This window comes from Melopsittacus undulatus, chromosome 27, assembly GCF_012275295.1.
Source record: "Melopsittacus undulatus isolate bMelUnd1 chromosome 27, bMelUnd1.mat.Z, whole genome shotgun sequence".
Lineage (NCBI taxonomy): Eukaryota > Metazoa > Chordata > Aves > Psittaciformes > Psittaculidae > Melopsittacus > Melopsittacus undulatus.
The window spans coordinates 699,792-721,954 of record NC_047553.1 but is presented as its reverse complement, the minus strand read 5'-3'; the positions used below and the strand labels follow the sequence as shown (position 1 = coordinate 721,954).

At 56.8% G+C, this 22,163-nt stretch overlaps 2 protein-coding genes across 2 annotated transcripts in view; one reads left to right on the top strand and one right to left on the bottom strand.

Annotated features, from left to right (window-relative positions):
• The window catches only part of LOC101876811 (deleted in malignant brain tumors 1 protein-like), a 38,912-nt gene extending 24,072 nt beyond the window's left edge, over positions 1-14,840 (top strand). Inside the window, exons 11-18 of the mRNA XM_034072372.1 lie at positions 6,044-6,386; positions 7,250-7,563; positions 8,661-8,999; positions 10,748-11,071; positions 11,896-12,225; positions 13,101-13,424; positions 14,493-14,609; positions 14,704-14,840. Coding sequence (XP_033928263.1) covers positions 6,044-6,386; positions 7,250-7,563; positions 8,661-8,999; positions 10,748-11,071; positions 11,896-12,225; positions 13,101-13,424; positions 14,493-14,609; positions 14,704-14,840 — 2,228 coding nt within the window. The remainder of the gene's footprint in view (positions 1-6,043; positions 6,387-7,249; positions 7,564-8,660; positions 9,000-10,747; positions 11,072-11,895; positions 12,226-13,100; positions 13,425-14,492; positions 14,610-14,703) is intronic.
• A 584-nt stretch (positions 14,841-15,424) lies between these two features.
• LOC101875004 (zinc finger protein 501-like) lies at positions 15,425-21,270 on the bottom strand. The gene is made up of 2 exons (XM_034072428.1): positions 21,203-21,270; positions 15,425-18,926 (listed from the first exon to the last, which is right to left on the bottom strand). The coding sequence occupies exon 2, from the start codon at positions 18,919-18,921 to the stop codon at positions 17,542-17,544; it is 1,380 nt and encodes a 459-aa protein (XP_033928319.1). The 5' UTR covers positions 18,922-18,926; positions 21,203-21,270; the 3' UTR covers positions 15,425-17,541.
• Between the last annotated feature and the right edge of the window lie 893 nt (positions 21,271-22,163).

The following is a 22,163-nucleotide window of genomic DNA, read 5'->3' as shown; positions in this document are numbered from 1 at the left end:
CCATGGGATCCCATCTCCCATCCCTTATCCCATGCTCAGGGATACAGGAACCCATGGGATTCCATCTCCCATCCCTTATCCCTGCTCAGGGATACAGGAACCCATGGGATTCCATCTCCCATCCCTTATCCCCTGCTCAGGGATACAGGAACCCATGGAATCCCATCTCCCATCCCTTACATCCTGCTCAGGGATACAGGAACCCATGGGATCCCATCTCCCATCCCTTATCCCTGCTCAGGGATACAGAAACCCATGGGATCCCATCTCCCATCCCTTATCCCTGCTCAGGGATACAGGAACCCATGGGATTCCATCTCCCATCCCTTATCCCATGCTCAGGGATACAGGAACCCATGGGATCCCATCTCCCATCCCTTATCCCATGCTCAGGGATACAGGAACCCATGGGATCCCATCTCCCATCCCTTATCCCTGCTCAGGGATACAGGAACCCATGGGATTCCATCTCCCATCCCTTACATCCTGCTCAGGGATACAGGAACCCATGGGATTCCATCTCCCATCCCTTATCTCCTCCTCAGGGATACAGGAGCACATGGGATTCCATCTCCCATCCCTTACATCCTGCTCAGGGATACAGGAACCCATGGGATCCCATCTCCCATCCCTTATCCCATGCTCAGGGATACAGGAACCCATGGGATTCCATCTCCCATCCCTTATCTCCTGCTCAGGGATACAGGAGCACATGGGATTCCATCTCCCATCCCTTACATCCTGCTCAGGGATACAGGAGCACATGGGATTCCATCTCCCATCCCTTACATCCTGCTCAGGGATACAGGAACCCATGGGATCCCATCTCCCATCCCTTATCCCATGCTCAGGGATACAGGAACCCATGGGATCCCATCTCCCATCCCTTATCCCTGCTCAGGGATACAGGAACCCATGGGATTCCATCTCCCATCCCTTATCCCCTGCTCAGGGATACAGGAACCCATGGGATTCCATCTCCCATCCCTTACATCCTGCTCAGGGATACAGGAACCCATGGGATCCCATCTCCCATCCCTTACATCCTGCTCTGGGATACAGGAACCCATGGGATTCCATCTCCCTTCCCTTATCCTCTGCTCATGGATACAGGAACCCATGGGATCCCATCTCCATCCCTTATCCCCTGCTCTGGGATACAGGAACCCATGGGATTCCATCTCCCATCCCTTATCCCTGCTCAGGGATACAGGAACCCATGGGATTCCATCTCCCATCCCTTACATCCTGCTCAGGGATACAGGAACCCATGGGATCCCATCTCCCATCCCTTACATCCTGCTCAGGGATACAGGAACCCATGGGATTCCATCTCCCATCCCTTACATCCTGCTCAGGGATACAGGAACCCATGGGATTCCATCTCCCATCCCTTATCTCTGCTCATGGATACAGGAACCCATGGGATCCCATCTCCCATCCCTTATCCCATGCTCAGGGATACAGGAACCCATGGGATTCCATCTCCCATCCCTTATCTCCTGCTCAGGGATACAGGAGCACATGGGATTCCATCTCCCATCCCTTACATCCTGCTCAGGGATACAGGAACCCATGGGATCCCATCTCCCATCCCTTACATCCTGCTCTGGGATACAGGAACCCATGGGATTCCATCTCCCTTCCCTTATCCCCTGCTCATGGATACCGGAACCCATGGGATCCCATCTCCATCCCTTATCCCCTGCTCTGGGATACAGGAACCCATGGGATTCCATCTCCCATCCCTTATCCCTGCTCAGGGATACAGGAATCCATGGGATTCCCTCTCCCATCCCTTACATCCTGCTCAGGGATACAGGAACCCATGGGATCCCATCTCCCATCCCTTACATCCTGCTCTGGGATACAGGAGCACATGGGATTCCATCTCCCATCCCTTACATCCTGCTCAGGGATACAGGAACCCATGGGATCCCATCTCCCATCCCTTATCCCATGCTAAGGGATACAGGAACCCATGGGATCCCATCTCCCATCCCTTATCCCATGCTCAGGGATACAGAAACCCATGGGATTCCATCTCCCATCCCTTATCTCCTCCTCAGGGATACAGGAGCACATGGGATTCCATCTCCCATCCCTTACATCCTGCTCAGGGATACAGGAACCCATGGGATCCCATCTCCCATCCCTTATCCCATGCTCAGGGATACAGGAACCCATGGGATTCCATCTCCCATCCCTTATCCCTGCTCAGGGATACAGGAACCCATGGGATTCCATCTCCCATCCCTTATCCCCTGCTCAGGGATACAGGAACCCATGGGATCCCATCTCCCATCCCTTACATCCTGCTCAGGGATACAGGAACCCATGGGATCCCATCTCCCATCCCTTATCCCTGCTCAGGGATACAGGAACCCATGGGATCCCATCTCCCATCCCTTACATCCTGCTCAGGGATACAGGAACCCATGGGATCCCATCTCCCTTCCCTTATCCTCTGCTCATGGATACAGGAACCCATGGGATTCCATCTCCCATCCCTTATCCCTGCTCAGGGATACAGGAACCCATGGGATTCCATCTCCCATCCCTTATCCCTGCTCAGGGATACAGGAACCCATGGGATTCCATCTCACATCCCTTATCCCATGCTAAGGGATACAGGAACCCATGGGATTCCATCTCCCATCCCTTATCCCTGCTGAGGGATACAGGAACCCATGGGATTCCATCTCCCATCCCTTACATCCTGCTCAGGGATACAGGAACCCATGGGATCCCATCTCCCATCCCTTACATTCTGCTCTGGGATACAGGAACCCATGGGATTCCATCTCACATCCCTTATCCCTGCTCAGGGATACAGGAACCCATGGGATTCCATCCCCATCCCTTATCTCCTGCTCATGGATACAGGAACCCATGGGATTCCATCTCCCATCCCTTACATCCTGCTCAGGGATACAGGAACCCATGGGATTCCATCTCACATCCCTTATCCCATGCTAAGGGATACAGGAACCCATGGGATCCCATCCCCATCCCTTATCCCTGCTCAGGGATACAGGAACCCATGGGATTCCATCTCCCATCCCTTATCCCTGCTCAGGGATACAGGAACCCATGGGATCCCATCTCCCATCCCTTACATCCTGCTCAGGGATACAGGAACCCATGGGATTCCATCTCCCATCCCTTACATCCTGCTCAGGGATACAGGAACCCATGGGATTCCATCTCCCATCCCTTATCCCTGCTCAGGGATACAGGAACCCATGGGATTCCATCTCCCATCCCTTACATCCTGCTCAGGGATACAGGAACCCATGGGATTCCATCTCCCATCCCTTATCCCTGCTCAGGGATACAGGAACCCATGGGATCCCATCTCCCATCCCTTACATCCTGCTCTGGGATACAGGAACCCATGGGATTCCATCTCCCTTCCCTTATCCTCTGCTCATGGATACAGGAACCCATGGGATCCCATCTCCATCCCTTATCCCCTGCTCTGGGATACAGGAACCCATGGGATTCCATCTCCCATCCCTTATCCCTGCTCAGGGATACAGGAACCCATGGGATTCCATCTCCCATCCCTTACATCCTGCTCAGGGATACAGGAACCCATGGGATCCCATCTCCCATCCCTTACATCCTGCTCAGGGATACAGGAACCCATGGGATTCCATCTCCCATCCCTTACATCCTGCTCAGGGATACAGGAACCCATGGGATTCCATCTCCCATCCCTTATCTCTGCTCATGGATACAGGAACCCATGGGATCCCATCTCCCATCCCTTATCCCATGCTCAGGGATACAGGAACCCATGGGATTCCATCTCCCATCCCTTATCTCCTGCTCAGGGATACAGGAGCACATGGGATTCCATCTCCCATCCCTTACATCCTGCTCAGGGATACAGGAACCCATGGGATCCCATCTCCCATCCCTTACATCCTGCTCTGGGATACAGGAACCCATGGGATTCCATCTCCCTTCCCTTATCCCCTGCTCATGGATACCGGAACCCATGGGATCCCATCTCCATCCCTTATCCCCTGCTCTGGGATACAGGAACCCATGGGATTCCATCTCCCATCCCTTATCCCTGCTCAGGGATACAGGAATCCATGGGATTCCCTCTCCCATCCCTTACATCCTGCTCAGGGATACAGGAACCCATGGGATCCCATCTCCCATCCCTTACATCCTGCTCTGGGATACAGGAGCACATGGGATTCCATCTCCCATCCCTTACATCCTGCTCAGGGATACAGGAACCCATGGGATCCCATCTCCCATCCCTTATCCCATGCTAAGGGATACAGGAACCCATGGGATCCCATCTCCCATCCCTTATCCCATGCTCAGGGATACAGAAACCCATGGGATTCCATCTCCCATCCCTTATCTCCTCCTCAGGGATACAGGAGCACATGGGATTCCATCTCCCATCCCTTACATCCTGCTCAGGGATACAGGAACCCATGGGATCCCATCTCCCATCCCTTATCCCATGCTCAGGGATACAGGAACCCATGGGATTCCATCTCCCATCCCTTATCCCTGCTCAGGGATACAGGAACCCATGGGATTCCATCTCCCATCCCTTATCCCCTGCTCAGGGATACAGGAACCCATGGGATCCCATCTCCCATCCCTTACATCCTGCTCAGGGATACAGGAACCCATGGGATCCCATCTCCCATCCCTTATCCCTGCTCAGGGATACAGGAACCCATGGGATCCCATCTCCCATCCCTTACATCCTGCTCAGGGATACAGGAACCCATGGGATCCCATCTCCCTTCCCTTATCCTCTGCTCATGGATACAGGAACCCATGGGATTCCATCTCCCATCCCTTATCCCTGCTCAGGGATACAGGAACCCATGGGATTCCATCTCCCATCCCTTATCCCTGCTCAGGGATACAGGAACCCATGGGATTCCATCTCACATCCCTTATCCCATGCTAAGGGATACAGGAACCCATGGGATTCCATCTCCCATCCCTTATCCCTGCTGAGGGATACAGGAACCCATGGGATTCCATCTCCCATCCCTTACATCCTGCTCAGGGATACAGGAACCCATGGGATCCCATCTCCCATCCCTTACATTCTGCTCTGGGATACAGGAACCCATGGGATTCCATCTCACATCCCTTATCCCTGCTCAGGGATACAGGAACCCATGGGATTCCATCCCCATCCCTTATCTCCTGCTCATGGATACAGGAACCCATGGGATTCCATCTCCCATCCCTTACATCCTGCTCAGGGATACAGGAACCCATGGGATTCCATCTCACATCCCTTATCCCATGCTAAGGGATACAGGAACCCATGGGATCCCATCCCCATCCCTTATCCCTGCTCAGGGATACAGGAACCCATGGGATTCCATCTCCCATCCCTTATCCCTGCTCAGGGATACAGGAACCCATGGGATCCCATCTCCCATCCCTTACATCCTGCTCAGGGATACAGGAACCCATGGGATTCCATCTCCCATCCCTTACATCCTGCTCAGGGATACAGGAACCCATGGGATTCCATCTCACATCCCTTATCCCTGCTCAGGGATACAGGAACCCATGGGATTCCATCTCCCATCCCTTACATCCTGCTCAGGGATACAGGAACCCATGGGATTCCATCTCCCATCCCTTATCCCTGCTCAGGGATACAGGAACCCATGGGATTCCATCTCCCATCCCTTATCTCTGCTCAGGGATAAAGGAACCCATGGGATTCCATCTCCCATCCCTATCCCCTGCTCAGGGATACAGGAACCTATCAGATCCCATCTCCCATCCCTTATCCCCTGCTCAGGGATACAGGAACCCATAGGATTCCATCGCCCATCCCTTATCCCAGCTCAAGGATACAGGAACCAATGGGATCCCATCTCCCATCCCTTACCTATGCCATCCATGCATCCATGACTTGGGTACCACTTGGCCCATCTCAATGAAGAGCATCCCTGCCCTGCTCCAATCCCTGCTGCAGGCTCCATGGGGCAGAAGGCATCTCCCCAACCCCATTTCCTCCGGGATGCTCTAGGATCGGGAATCGCGGACATGGGAAGCCTGCGCCTCGTGAACAGCTCCGATCCCTGCTCCGGAAGGCTGGAAGTGTTCCATGAGCATCGCTGGGGTGGGATCTGCTCCGATGGCTGGGACCTGGCTGAAGCACATGTGGTTTGCCAGCAGCTGGGCTGTGGGATGGCACATGCGGCTCTGGGATCCCCTGGATTCGGGATAGGAGACGGCTTCCTGTGGGTGGATGCTGTGGAATGCTCCGGGAATGAGGGAGCCCTCTTGGAATGCCGCCTGAAGCTGTGGGGGGAGCAGAGCTGCAGCTCCAAGGCTCATGCTGCTGTTGTGTGCTCCTCATCCCAAGGTCAGTGCCAGCATCCGGCCATAGGGAGCAATGAGGGGTTCCCATTCCCAGGGATTCCCAGGAATCCCAAGCCTATGGAATGGGAGCTCCATTGTGCTCTGCTTTTGGGGTTCTTTACACATCTAGGCCTTGGGGTGTCCCTTGTCATCACCATCATGGTGCTTCCTTGTCCCCATGAGGGTATCCCCATCCTGGAGAGATGCTTCTCCATGAGAACAGCCAGCCATGGGAATGACATCCCCAGGGATGTGGTCACCCCCAGCATTGGATGTGGCTGGACAGGGGCTGGGACATCCAGTCTGGGTCAGGCTTTGCATGGAAAGGTTGGACCAACTGATCCTTGAGGTCCCTTCCAACGTGGGATTCCAAGATCCCATCATCTATTGGGTATTGGCTTGATCCCAATGGGAACACACCCAGGGTGCTGATGGAGCCCTTGCAAGATGCTGATGATGGGATATCCCATTCCATGATCCCACCATCTATTGGGTATGATCCCATCGGCTTAATCCCAATGGGAACACCCCCAGGCTGCTGATGGAGCCCTTGTAAGATGCTGATGATGGGATATCCCATTCCATGATCCCATCTATTGGGTATGATCCCATGGGCTCGATCCCAATGGGAACACCCCCAGGGTGCTTGCAAGATACCTGATGATGGGAGATCCCATTCCATGATCCCACCATCTATTGGGTATGATCCCATAGGCTTGATCCCAATGGTAACACCCCCAGGGTGCTGATGCCTGATGATGGGAGATCCCATTCCATGGTCCCATCTGTTGTGTATGATCCCATGCCCTCGATCCCAATGGGATCCCAATGGATTCCACTGTTATCCTCCCATAGACATCCCCCCCGTGAGCTCGGGATCCGTGCGCCTGGTGAACGGTCCCCACCGCTGTGCCGGGAGGGTGGAAGTGTTCCATAGGCACCAATGGGGCACAGTGTGTGACGACGGCTGGGACCTGCAGGATGCGGCCGTGGTGTGCCGGCAGCTGGGATGTGGTACAGCCCTATCCGCACCGGGGCTGTCCGGCTTCGGACAAGGCTCCGGCCCCATATGGTTGGATGGGGTGAGGTGTGCCGGGACTGAAGGCAGCATCGCAGAGTGCCCGGGGAAGCCATGGGGACAGCACACCTGTAACCATGTGGAGGATGCCAGTGTCGTGTGTGCAGGTGAGGGTCAGAGTGGGGATGGGGATGGGGATGGAAACAGCATCATGGATGGGGTGGGATTCATCCCCATTGACACCAATAGCATCATGGATGGGGTGGGATTCATCCCCATTGACACCAACAGCATCCTGGATGGGGTGGGATTCATCCCCATTGACACCATGAGCATCATGGATGGGGTGGGATTCATCCCCATTGACACCAACAGCATCATGGATGCGGTGGGATTCATCCCCATTGACACCCACAGCATCATGGATGGGGTGGGATTCATCCCCATTGACACCAACAGCATCATGGATGCGGTGGGATTCATCCCCATTGACACCATGAGCATCCTGGGATGTGGTGGGATTCATCCCCATTGACACCAACAGCATCGTGGATGGGGTGGGATTCATCCCCATTGACACCCACAGCATCATGGATGGGGTGGGATTCATCCCCATTGACACCACAGCATCATGGATGGGGTGGGATTCATCCCCAATGACACCAACAGCATCATGGATGGGGTGGGATTCATCCCTATTGACACCACAGCATCATGGATGGGGTGGGATTCATCCCTATTGACACCAACAGCATCATGGATGTGGTGGGATTCATCCCCATTGACACCAACAGCATCATGGATGGGGTGGGATTCATCCCCATTGACACCAACAGCATCATGGGATGTGGTGGGATTCATCCCCATTGACACCAACAGCATCATGGATGGGGTGGGATTCATCCCCTTTGACACCAACAGCATCATGGATGGGGTGGGATTCATCCCCATTGACACCATGAGCATCATGGATGGGGTGGGATTCATCCCCATTGACACCCAGAGCATCCTCATAGCTAAAGGGAGGACGGAGCCAGGCAGGGAATGGGCTCTGCTCCAAGGGATGGGACGGCCTCAATCTGCACCAGGGGAGGTTTGGATGGAGATGAGGAATCCCACAGGAACCAGTGTTGGAATCACCCCCTGCAATCATTCACCCCCTTCAGTGCCATGGGTTGCCCTGCAGGATGCTCCTGAATCCCTTTCCCCCTGGTTTATCCCATAGGCACATCCCTAACCCTGCCCATTCCCTATTGATTCCCAGGCTCCGGCATCGCCAGCAGCCCCCGGCTGCGCCTGGTGGGGGGGTTGAGTGCCTGCTCCGGCCGGGTCGAGGTGTTCTATGCCAACAAGTGGGGCACCATCTGCGACGACAACTGGGACCTGCAGGATGCGGCCGTGGTGTGCAGGGTGCTGGGCTGCGGTGCTGCTGCCCTGGCCCCCGGATCCGCTCGCTTCGGGTGGGGAACTGGACCCATATGGTTGGATAATGTGGGATGTACTGGTCAGGAGACTGACTTCTTCCAGTGCCCGGCCAAGATGTGGGGTATCCACAACTGCCACCATGGGGAGGATGCTGGGGTGGTGTGTGCAGGTGAGAGGGGCGATGGGGGGGAAAGGGGCATCTGAAGTGGTACCCAGTGATGGGCAGCCCTTGGAGGATGCAGGGGGTGGTTTGGGGGATGTAAAGAAGCATCTTGAAGTGGTACCCAGCTCTTGGAGGATGCAGGTTTGAGATGGGGATGGGGGGGAAAGGAGCATCTTTAAGTGGTACCCAGTGATGGGCAGCCCTTGGGAGGATGTGGATGAGAGATGGGGATGGGGGGGGAAGGAGCATCTGAAGTGGTACCCAGGGATGGGCAGCACTTGGGAGGGTGCAGGGGGTGGTTTGGGGGATGTAAAGGAGCATCTTGAAGTGGTACCCAGTGATGGGCAGCACTGGGAGGATGCAGATGAGAGATGGGGATGGGGGGAAAGAAGCATCTTTATGTGGTACCCAATGATGGGCAGCACTTGGGAGGATGCAGAGGATGGTTTGGGGGATGTAAAGGAGCATCTTGAAGTGGTACCCGGTGATGGGCAGCACTTGGAGGATGCTGGGGTGGTTTGGGGGATGTAAAGGAGCATCTTTTAAGTGGTACCCAGTTCTTGGAGGATGCAGGTGAGAGATGGGGATGGGGGGGAAAGAAGCATCTTTAAGTGGTACCCAGTGATGGGCAGCACTTGGGAGGATGCAGGTGAGAGATGGGGATGGGGGGAAGGAGCATCTGAAGTGGTACCCAGTGATGGGCAGCACTTGGGAGGATGCTGGGGTGGTTTGGGGGATGTAAAGAAGCATCTTGAAGTGGTACCCAATGATGGGCAGCCCTTGGTGGATGCTGATGAGAGATGGGGATGGGGGGGAAAGAAGCATCTTTAAGTGGTACCCAGTCCTTGGAGGATGCAGGTGAAAGATGGGGATGGGGGCGAAAGGAGCATCTTGAAGTGGTAACCAGTGATGGGCAGCACTTGGGAGGATGCAGGTGAGAGATGAGGATGGGATGGAAAGGAGCATCATTATCTGAATGTGGTACCCAGTGATGGGCAGCACTGGGAGGATGCTGGGGACGGTTTGGGGGATGTAAAGAAGCATCTTTAAGTGGTACCCAGTCCTTGGAGGATGCAGGTGAGAGATGTGGATTGGATGTAAAGGAGCATCTTGAAGTGGTACCCAATGATGGGCAGCACTTGGGAGGATGCAGGTGAGAGATGGGGATGGGATGTAAAGAAGCATCTTGAAGTGGTACCCGGTTCTTGGAGGATGCAGGTGAGAGATGGGGATGGGGGGGAAAGAAGCATCTTTAAGTGGTACCCAGGGATGGGCAGCACATGGGAGGATGCAGGGGGTGGTTTGGGGGATGTAAAGAAGCATCTTTACGTGGTTCCCAATCCTTGGAGGATGCAGGTGAGGGATGGGGATGGGATGTAAAGGAGCATCTTTATGTGGTACCCAATGATGGGCAGCCCTGGGAGGATGCAGGTTTGAGATGGGTATGGGATGTAAAGGAGCATCTTTATGTGGTACCCAATGATGGGCAGCCCTGGGAGGATGCAGGTGAGAGATGGGGATGGGGGGGAAAGGAGCATCTTTAACTGGTACCCAGTGATGGGCATCCCTGGGATGATGCAGGTGAACACAAACATGATGGGGACAGTTGAGGGACCTGGGGTGGGGGGATGGATTTGAATGGAGAAGGCTGAGGGGGACCTGTACCTAAGAGGATGGATCCAGGATGGGAATGGTCTCTGCTCCTATGGGATGGGGCAGGAGGTAACGGGTTGGGTTGTTCCATGTGTGCCCATTCCCAACAGGCAATTCCAGCTCCGTCTCCCTGCGCCTGGTGGACGGGCCCCACGGCTGCGCCGGCAGGGTCGAGGTGCTCCATGATGGCCAATGGGGCACCGTGTGTGACGACGGTTGGGACCTGAAGGACGCAGGGGTCGTGTGCCGGCAGCTGGGCTGCGGTGGAGCCGAAGCCGCTCCGCTCCAGGCTCACTTCCAGCCAGGCACCGGCAGGATCTGGTTGGATGATGTTGGATGCACCGGCACCGAACAGGAGCTCGCCCAGTGCCAGGCCAGGCCATGGGGGCAGAACAACTGCAACCATGGGGAGGATGCTGGGGTGGTGTGTGCAGGTAGGGGCTGAGCTGGGGCAGTGGGTATGGGGGGTGGTGATGGGGGACATGGAGGGGGGAAGGGGCAGGGGAACCTGGAGTTGGGTTCAGCCTTCAAGCCCTTTCCCAACCCAAGTGGATTCCATCTTCAGGCTCTTTCCAACCCAATTGGACTCAATCCACAAGCTCCTTCCCATCTCAATTGGACTCCATCTTCCAGCTCTTTCCCAATTCAATTGGATTCAATGTTCCAGTTCTTTCCCATCCCAATTGGACTCCATCTCCAAGCTCTTTCCATTCTATGCTCCCTGCCTCCATAGCTCCATGATTCCACTCATCACCTTTGGTCCTATCCCTTCAATCCCTGGTGAAGGGGATCCGGATGCCCTTAAGGTCCTTCCCAACCTTCCCATCCTCCTCCCCATGGCACCAAATGGACCAAACCCTAAACCCAAGGTCAGAACCTTCCCATCCTCCTCTCTATGGCACCAAATGGACCAAACCTAACCCTAACCCTAAACCCCATGGTTGAAACCTTCCCATCCTCCTTCCTATGGCACCAAATGTACCAAACCCTAAACCCATGGTTGAAACCTTCCCATCCTCCTCTCTATGGCACCAAATGTACCAAACCCTAAACCCCATGGTTGAAACCTTCCCATCCTCTTCTATATGGCACCAAATGGACCAAACCCTAAACCCATGGTTGAAACCTTCCCATCCTCCTCCTATGGCACCAAATGGACCAAACCCTAAACCCCATGGTTGAAACCTTCCCATCCTCCTCCCTATGGCACCAAATGTACCAAACCCTAACCCCATGGTTGGAACCATCCCCTTGGCAGATGCCAATGCCCAGGCTCCGGTGCGGATCCGGTTGTCCGACGGCCCCCACGGCTGTGCCGGGCGGGTGGAGGTGGAACACGAGCATCAATGGGGCACAGTGTGTGCCGACGGCTGGGACCTGAGCGATGCCAAAGTCACCTGCCGGCAGCTGGGCTGCGGTGCGGCCGTGGCGGCACCGGGACCCGCTCGGTTCGGTGCCGGCACCGGCCCCGTGTGGCTGGGGAACGTAGAGTGTGCCGGCACAGAGGGCTCCATCGGCCAATGCAGCCATGGCAGTTGGGGGGTCCACAACTGTGAGCACAGGGAGGATGCTGCGGTGGTGTGTGCTGGTGAGCAATGGGGGTTGGCAAAATGGGGGGGGGGGTATGATGGGGATGATGGGGATGGTTTACTGTTGGGGTCAATGGGGGGGTTGGGGAGAGAAGGAATGGGGAGCATGGAGGAGCTGGGGCTGCAACACAACACATTCAATGGGTCCGTGAGCGTGAAGGCCCCTTCCAACCCAACCCAACTCATCCCTTCCAACCCAACCCAACTCATCCCTTCCAACCCAACCCAACCCATCCCTTCCAACCCAACCCATCCCTTCCAACCCAACCCACCACTTCCAACCCAACCCAACCCAACGCAACCTATCCCATCCCTTACTACCCAACCCATCCCTTCCAACCCAGCGCAACGTATCCCATCCCTTCCAACCCAACCCATCCCATCCCTTCCAACCCAACCCATCGCTTCCAACCCAACCCAACGCAACCTATCCCATCCCTTCCAACCCAACCCATCCCTTCCAACCCAGCGCAACCTATCCCATCCCTTCAAACCCAACCCATCCCATCCCTTCCAACCCAACCCATCGCTTCCAACCCAACCCAACGCAACCTATCCCATCCCTTCCAACCCAACCCATCCCTTCCAACCCAACCCATCCCATCCCTTCCACCCCAACCCATCCCATCCCTTCCAACCCAACCCATCCCATCCCTTCCAACCCAACCCATCCCATCCCTTCCAACCCAACCCATCCCATCCCTTCCAACACAACCCAACCCAACCCATCCATTCCAACCCAACCCAACTCATCCCTTGCAACCCAACGCAACCCAACCCATCCCTTCCAACCCAACCCATCCCACCCCATTGGTCCATCAGAGCTCAGTCTCTCTCCCAGCAGCCCCATCTCCCCCTGTCTCTCCCCTTGCAGGCCCCAACCCGCTGCAGGTGCGGGTGCAGGATGGTGCTGGGCGCTGCTCGGGCCGCTTGCAGGTGCTGTACAACGGGAGCTGGCTGGGGGTGTGCGGCAGCGGCTGGAGCCTGCTGGAGGCCAGCGTGGTCTGCAGGCAGCTGGGCTGCGGGGAGGCGCAGGCAGCACCCATGGGTGCCCCCCTGCCCCCTGCCCCACTGCTGCTGGAGGGGCTGAGCTGCCGCGGCACCGAGATGCTGCTCCTGGAGTGCCAACAGCGGCACACGGCACCGGGACCCTGCCCGCAGGGCTCCGTGGCCAGCGTGGTGTGTGCCCAGCCGCAGGGTGAGTGATGGGGTCACCCCCTTTGGGGTTCAATGGTGGTGATGGGGACAAGCGGCTCCCGTGCATCCCAATGGGATGCGTTGGGTTTGGTGTCACCGGTGGGAATGGGATCACACTTCCCATATGCACTCATCCATCCCTGCTTGGTCAGCATGGGAATGCTCAGAGCCTGAAGGGAAGGGGGAGATGTTGGACAAGGGATGGAGGGACAGGACAATGGGAATGGGGGATTGGGATGAGCTGTTCCCTATGAGGGTGGTGGGACGTTGGGATGGGTTGAATGGAGCAGCTGGGGCAGGGTTGGGATAGGGCTTGGAGCAAGATGCTCTACTGGAAGCTGGCCCCATGGCAAGGGGGATGGATCCGGATGGGCTTTAAGCGCCATACAATGACCAAAGAAAGGGGTCAGGCTGTGCTTGCCCATGGGTCTCCATGCCCATCATCACCGGGATCCCGAATCCATTGGGTCTCCATGCCCATCATCACTGGGATCCCGAATCCATTGGGTCTCCATGCCCATCATCACCAGGATCCCGAATCCATTGGGTCTCCATGCCCATCATCACCGGGATCCCGAATCCATTGGGTCTATTCCCATCATCACCAGGATCCCGAATCCATTGGGTCTCCATGCCCATCATCACCGGGATCCCGAATCCATTGGGTCTCCATGCCCATCATCACCGGGATCCCGAATCCATTGGGTCTCCATGCCCATCATCACCAGGATCCCGAATCCATTGGGTCTCCATGCCCATCACTGGGATCCCGAATCCATTGGGTCTATTCCCATCATCACCAGGATCCCGAATCCATTGGGTCTCTATTCCCATCATCACCGGGATCCCGAATCCATTGGGTCTCTATTCCCATCATCACCGGGATCCCGAATCCATTGGGTCTCTATTCCCATCATCACCAGGATCCCAAATCCATTGGGTCTCCATGCCCATCATCACCCGGATCCCGAATCCATTGGGTCTCCATGCCCATCATCACCGGGATCCCAAATCCATTGGATCTCTATTCCCATCATCACCGGGATCCCAAATCCCTTCTCTATCCCAGGAATGGCCTCATCCTGCTCGGCGCTGATCGCGGTGCTGGCCCTGGTGATGCTGCTCAGTGGGGTCCTGCTCTGGCTCCTCCTCAAGAGAAGATGCATTGCAGCAGCCCAGGCTGGAGGTGACCCCCCCTTTATCCCTACTCCTCCCCATCACCCCCTATAGGGATGGGGATGAGCCCCACATCCTGTCCCCACATCCTCTCCACCCCATAGCCCAGCAGCGCCTGAGGGACCTGGATGCTCCTTCCTCTTCCTCCCCATCCATGGGCTCCATCTACCTGCCCAGCACAGCACAAGGACCCGAGGACACGGAGATGATGCAGCTCATGGAGGAAGATGCTGCCCAATGATGCTCATACCCTGGGGGGTCACATCTGGCTCTTGGGGTCCTCAAGAAAGCACCAAAGACTTGGGGACCCCCCCCCCAAAGCAGCCATTAAAAGGGGGACCCCAACGTTGTGGATGTGATGGGTGAGTGCTGGGGGGGGACATGGACACCACCACACACACGGGATCCAATCCTTCATTCCCAGATGGGCATTCCTGGGAGCAGGAATCAGCAGTGGTCCTCATCCCCATCCATGACACACACAAGGAAGGACCCCCCCCATGGGCAGGATGCTCATGACACACACAAGGAAGGACCCCCCCCCCCCCCATGGGCAGGATGCTCATCTCCAAGCAGGAATCCATCCCTCTGATGCAGGGTTGGAATATGGGATAACACAGGGATCAGAAGGGATCCCAGGTACCGCAGCCCATGGAACGCAGAGAGGAACCTATGGAGTGTACCCAGCACCCTATGGGGCCATAAGGGATGCTGAGGACCCCCCCCCATACATGAAGGTGCTGAGACCAAGGCCCTGTTAAACCAGCATCCTGTAATCAGTGTGTACATCCCAACATAACCCCCCCCCCCCCCCCCATTCCCAGCACTACAGGGACTGGATGGAATAGGACATGGATCTGGGATCTGTCCATGGGACATCATAGGCCAAGGTCCGTGTGCCCCCCCCAGCAAGGGCTGCTCCAGATGCTGGTGCTGGAGCACATCTGGATTGGGATGGGGATGGAGAAGGGGATGGATTGGGATCAGCAGCAGGAGACACGGATGGGGCACTCCTCACTCTGCCCCATGGTCCCTTCCATTGCCTGCAGCAATGGGGCAGCTCCCACCCCCAGAACCCAGGAATGTCCATGGAGCTTCCAGCCCCCCCATCCTCAGGTCCTGATGGGATCATCCCGTATGGAGGCAGCTCCAGCTTTGGGAAAAGCACTCCGGAGGAGGACAGCAGCTTTATGGAGGCAATGCCTCTGCCATGCTCTTATAGGGGTCCATGGGGTGATGCTCTTATGGGGTCCATGGGGTGATGCTCTTATAGGGTCCATGGGGTGGTGCTCTTATTGGGTCCATGGGGTGATGCTCTTGTGGGGGTCCATGGGGTGATGCCAAACCCAGGCTCTATGGGGCTCCATGAGGCAATGCCTACCCCATGCCCTTATGGTGGTCCATGAGGTGATGCTTTTATGGGGTCCATGAGGTGATGCTCTATGGAGTCCATGAGGCAACACCTACCCCTTGATCTATGAAGTCCATGAGGCAATGTCTACCCCATGTTCTATGGGGCCCAGGAGGCGATGCTCTTACAATGGCTCCCTGTGGTGATGCCAAACACATGCTCTATGGGGCTCCATGATGCAATGTCTGCCCCATGCCCTTATGGTGATCCTTATGGGGCCCATGAGGCAATGTCTACCCCATCCCCTTATGGTGGTCCATGAGGTGATGCTCTTATCGGGTTCCATAAGGTGATGCCAAACCCATGTTCTATGGAGTCCATGAGGCAATGCCTACCCCTTGTTCTATGGGGTCCATGAGGTGATGCTCTTATGGCGTCCAGGAGGCGATGCTCTGGCAGTGGTCCACGAGGTGATGCTCTTATGATGGTTCCAGGAGACGACGTGAAACCTATGCTCTATGGGGCTCCATGAGGCAATGCCTACCCCATGCCCTTATGGTGGTCCATGAGGTGATGCTCTTACAGGGTCCATGAGGTGATGCTCTTATGGGGTCCAGGAGGTGATGCTCCGGCAGTGGTCCACGAGGCAATGCCAAACCCAGGCTCTATGGGGCTCCACAAGGCAATGCCTGCCCCATGCCCTTATGGGGTCCATGAGGTGATGCTCTTACGGGGTCCATGAGGTGATGCTCTTATGGGGTCTATGAAGCGATGCTCTATGGAGTCCATGAGGCAATGCCTACGCCATGTTCTATGGGGTTCCATAAGGTGATGCCAAACCCATGCTCTATGGGGCTCCATGAGGCAATGCCTACCCCATGTCCTTATGGTGGTCCATGAGGTGATGCTCTTATGGGGTCCAGGAGGTGATGCTCCGGCAGTGGTCCACGAAGCGATGCCAAACCCATGCTCTATGGGGCTCTACAAGGCAATGCCTGACCCATGCCCTTATGGTGGTCCATGAGGTGATGCTCTTACGGGGTCCATGAGGTGATGCTCTATGGGGTCCATGAGGTGATGCTGTTATGGGGCCCAGGAAGTAATGCTCTATGGAGTCCATGAGATGATGCCTACTCCATGTTCTATGGGGTGCATGAGGTGATGCTTTTACAGGGTCCATGAAGTGATGCAGTTATGGGGTCCAGGAGGCGATGCTCTGGCAGTGGTCCACAAGGTGATGCCAAACCCATGCTCTATGGGGCTCCACAAGGCAATGCCTGCCCCATGCCCTTATGGGGTCCATGAGGTGATGCTCTTATGGGGTCCATGAGGTGATGCTCTTATAGGGTCGATGAAGTGATGCTGTTATGGGGCCCAGAAAGTGATGCTCTATGGAGTCCATGAGGCAATGCCTACCCCTTGTTCTATGGGGTCCATGAGGTGATGCTCTTATGGGGCCCATGAGGCAATGCTCTTATAGGGTCCATGAAGTGATGCAGTTATGGGGCCCATGAAGTGATGCTCCGGCAGTGTTCCACGAGGTGATGCCAAAGCCCCTGCTCTCCAGCACCCGGTGCCGTCACCATCACCCTCAGCCATCGCGGTGCACGCGCTGGTGCTGCAGCAGGTTGGAGGGGTGCGCGAAGCCCTTCCCGCAGGCGCCACACTTGTAGGGCGTCTCTCCCGTGTGCACCTTCTCGTGCACCGCCAGGTAAGCCAGGTCCTTGAAGTGCTTGTGGCAGAAGCTGCAGCGATGGGGCCGCTCCTGGCTGTGCACGCGGTGATGCTGCAGCAGCAGCGACGGCCGCGCGAAGGCCTTGCCGCAGGCCTCGCACTTGTAGGGCCGCTCGCCCGTGTGCGCCCGCTGGTGGATCACCAGGTAGGAGGACTGCTTGAAGGCCTTGCCGCAGGTGGGGCAGGCGAAGGGGCGCTCGCCCGTGTGCACCCGCTCGTGCGAGGCCAGCGCGTTGGACTGCTTGAAGGCCTTGCCGCAGAGCGCGCAGGCGAAGGGCCGGTCGCCCGTGTGCACCCGCTCGTGCACCTTGAGGCTGTGGCCGTAGGTGAAGCGCTTGCCGCAGACGCCGCAGGCGTGGGGCTTGTCGTCGCAGTGCTGGCGCTGGTGCAGCAGCAGCGCGTTGGACGTGGGGAAGGCCTTGGCGCAGGCCGGGCACTTGTAGGGCCGGTCGGCGCCGTGGGTGAGCGCGTGGCGCTGGAGCTCGTAGGGGCTCTTGAAGCGCTTGGCGCAGCGCGCGCAGGGGAAGGGCCGCGCGCCGCTGTGGATGCGCCGGTGCTCCTGCAGGTTGGACGAGCGCTTGAAGCGCTTCCCGCAGCGCTCGCAGCGGAACGGCCGCTCCTCCGTGTGCACCAGCGCGTGGCTCTTGAAGTCCGAGTGGCGCTTGAAGGAGGCCGGGCACAGGCCGCAGCGGAACGGGCGCTCCTCGGTGTGAACCACCTCGTGGCTCAGCAGCTCCCACGCCCGCTTGAAGGCCTTGGCGCACAGCGGGCACTGAAAGGGCTTCTCGTCCACGATGACCTCGCGGATCTCCAGCTCACCGGGGGATGGGGACGACGGCTCCTCCAGAACCAGTTTGGCCGTGGAGTAGATGCCGCGCTCGTCAATCAGCTGCACCAGGTCCCCTTTGGGGTGGGGGGTGATGGAGCCGCTCTCACCATCACCATCATCACCATCATCATCCTCACTGCTCCGGGTGCCTTCCTCCAGCTCCCGGCTCCAGACCAACCGCAGCCGCTTCCCACGGGAAGGTCCTGGCTCTTCCCCTGCTCCCAGGTTGGATGGGGATGCATTGGGATGCTCTGGGGATGCTCCTGCATCCTCCCGGCTCCTCCTGCTGCCCATGGCAACGGTTGCCTGCAGCCCACAGGACTCTTCCTCCTCGTCTGGCTCTTCCTCGGCTTCGGCCTCAGCACCCTCGGGAAGGGGCAGGGAGAAAGGATCCGGTTCCGCTTCCATGGTGGCTGCTTAAGGGAGAAAGGGAAGAGAGTGAGGGGAGGAATGGGATGGAGAAGGCAGAGAGGGAAACGGGAGAGGGGAATGGAGAGGAATGGAGAGGATGGAGAGGATGGAGAGGATGGAGAGGATGGAGAGGGATGGAGAGGATGGAGAGGATGGAGAGGATGGAGAGGGATGGAGAGGGATGGAGAGGGATGGAGAGGATGGAGAGGATGGAGAGGATGGAGAGGATGGAGAGGATGGAGAGGGATGGAGAGGATGGAGAGGGATGGAGAGGATGGAGAGGATGGAGAGGAAGGGAGAGGATGGAGAGGATGGAGAGGATGGAGAGGATGGAGAGGATGGAGAGGGATGGAGAGGGATGGAGAGGGATGGAGAGGATGGAGAGGATGGAGAGGATGGAGAGGATGGAGAGGGATGGAGAGGATGGAGAGGGATGGAGAGGGATGGAGAGGATGGAGAGGATGGAGAGGATGGAGAGGGATGGAGAGGGATGGAGAGGATGGAGAGGGATGGAGAGGGATAGAGAGGGATGGAGAGGATGGAGAGGATGGAGAGGATGGAGAGGATGGAGAGGGATGGAGAGGGATGGAGAGGATGGAGAGGATGGAGAGGATAGAGAGGGATGGAGAGGGATGGAGAGGATGGAGAGGGATGGAGAGGATGGAGAGGATGGAGAGGGATGGAGAGGGATAGAGAGGGATGGAGAGGATGGAGAGGATGGAGAGGATGGAGAGGATGGAGAGGGATGGAGAGGGATAGAGAGGGATGGAGAGGATGGAGAGGGATGGAGAGGATGGAGAGGGATGGAGAGGATAGAAAGCAATGGAGAAGATGGAGAGGATGGAGAGGGATGGAGAGGATGGAGAGGATGGAGAGGATGGAGAGGGATGGAGAGGGATGGAGAGGGATGGAGAGGGATGGAGAGGGATGGAGAGGGATGGAGAGGGATGGAGAGGGATGGAGAGGATGGAGAGGGATGGAGAGGATGGAGAGGATGGAGACGATGGAGACGATGGAGAGGGATGGAGAGGGATGGAGAGGATGGAGACGATGGAGGGGGATGGAGAGGATGGAGAGGATGGAGAGGGATGGAGAGGATGGAGAGGGTTGGAGAGGGATGGAGAGGATGGAGAGGATGGAGAGGGTTGGAGAGGGATGGAGAGGATGGAGAGGGATGGAGAGGATGGAGAGGATGGAGAGGATGGAGAGGATAGAGAGGGATGGAGAGGGATGGAGAGGATGGAGAGGGATGGAGAGGATGGAGAGGATGGAGAGGGATGGAGAGGGATAGAGAGGGATGGAGAGGATGGAGAGGGATGGAGAGGACGGAGAGGGATGGAGAGGATAGAAAGCAATGGAGAAGATGGAGAGGATGGAGAGGGATGGAGAGGGATGGAGAGGATGGAGAGGGATGGAGAGGATGGAGAGGATGGAGACGATGGAGACGATGGAGAGGGATGGAGAGGGATGGAGAGGATGGAGAGGGATGGAGAGGATGGAGAGGAATGGAGAGGATGGAGAGGATGGAGACGATGGTGACGATGGAGACGATGGAGAGGGATGGAGAGGATGGAGAGGATGGAGAGGGATGGAGAGGATGGAGAGGATGGAGAGGATGGAGAGGATGGAGAGGGATGGAGAGGATGGAGAGGATGGAGAGGATGGAGAGGGATGGAGAGGGATGGAGAGGGATGGAGAGGGATGGAGAGGATGGAGAAGATGGAGAGGATGGAGACGATGGTGACGATGGAGACGATGGAGAGGGATGGAGAGGATGGAGAGGATGGAGAGGGATGGAGAGGGATGGAGAGGATGGAGAGGATGGAGAGGATGGAGAGGATGGAGAGGATGGATAGCATGGATAGCATGGATAGGAATGGTTTCCATGCGGATCCCCATGGATAGGAATGGTTTCCATGCGGATCCCCATGGATAGGAATGGTTTCCATATGGATCCCCATGGATAGGAATGGTTTCCATGCGGATCCCCATGGATAGGGATGGTTTCCATGTGGATCCCCATGGATAGGAATGGTTTCCATATGGATCCCCATGGATAGGAATGGTTTCCATGCGGATCCCCATGGATAGGGATGGTTTCCATGTGGATCCCCATGGATAGGAATGGTTTCCATGCGGATCCCCATGGATAGGAATGGTTTCCATATGGATCCCCATGGATAGGAATGGTTTCCATGCAGATCCCCATGGACAGGAATGGTTTCCATGCGGATCCCCATGGACAGGAATGGTTTCCATGCGGATCCCCCACACTCACAGGTTCCTAGATGGATGTTTCCAGGCCGTCAGTGCCATGGACAGAAGCAGTTCCGGTGATCCCGGAGCAAGGACGAGATTCCATCCTGGAAGCACAGGAGGGGGGGAGCGAGGCGCTGGGGGGGGGGGGGGGCAGTGAGTGGTCCACGGGGGAATTCCTGCTTGGAATTGCCTGTGGGATACAGGGAACACTGCATCACATGACCCTGCCAAAGCCCATTGCAACCAGAACCCCCCAGTCTGTCCCAGTGCCCCCAGAGCATATCCCAGTCCCTCCCAGGGGTTCTCACTGGGAGGGTCATACTGGTTCCCAGTATGAACCATCCATCATCCCAGCATGTCCCAGTCCTTCATCCCAACACATCCCAGTGCATCATCCAAGCATATCCCAGTCTCTCATTCCAGTGCATCCCAGCACATCGCAATCCATCATCCCAGTATATCCCATTGCATCACCCCAGTCCATCCCAGTGCCTCTCACCGCCCCCCCCCCCATTACTCCCAATCCCCCCCGGGCCTACCCGACCCCAGAGCCTCTGGTACCTCAGCTCCCCCCCCACCTTCAATAGCGCAATGGAACCTCCCGGCCCAGGATCCCTGCTCCCATTCCAATTCCCTATTCCCTATTCCACTTCCCATTCCCCATTCCCATTCCCATTCCCGTTTCCATTCCCCATTCCCTATTTCCATTCCCGTTCCCTATTCCCATTCCTGTTCCCTTTCCCATTCCCATTCCCAATTCCCGTTCCCATTCCCATTACCATTCCCATTGCCTATTCCCTATTCCCATTCCCGTTCCCGTTCCCATTCCCATTCCCTATTCCCGTTCCCTACTCCCATTCCCGTTCCCATCCCCATTCCCATTCCCTATTACCATTCCCGTTCCCCATTCCCTATTCCCGTTCTCGTTCCCCGTTCCCGTTCTCACCGTTCCCACCGCCACTGGCCGCCGCCACCTCCCT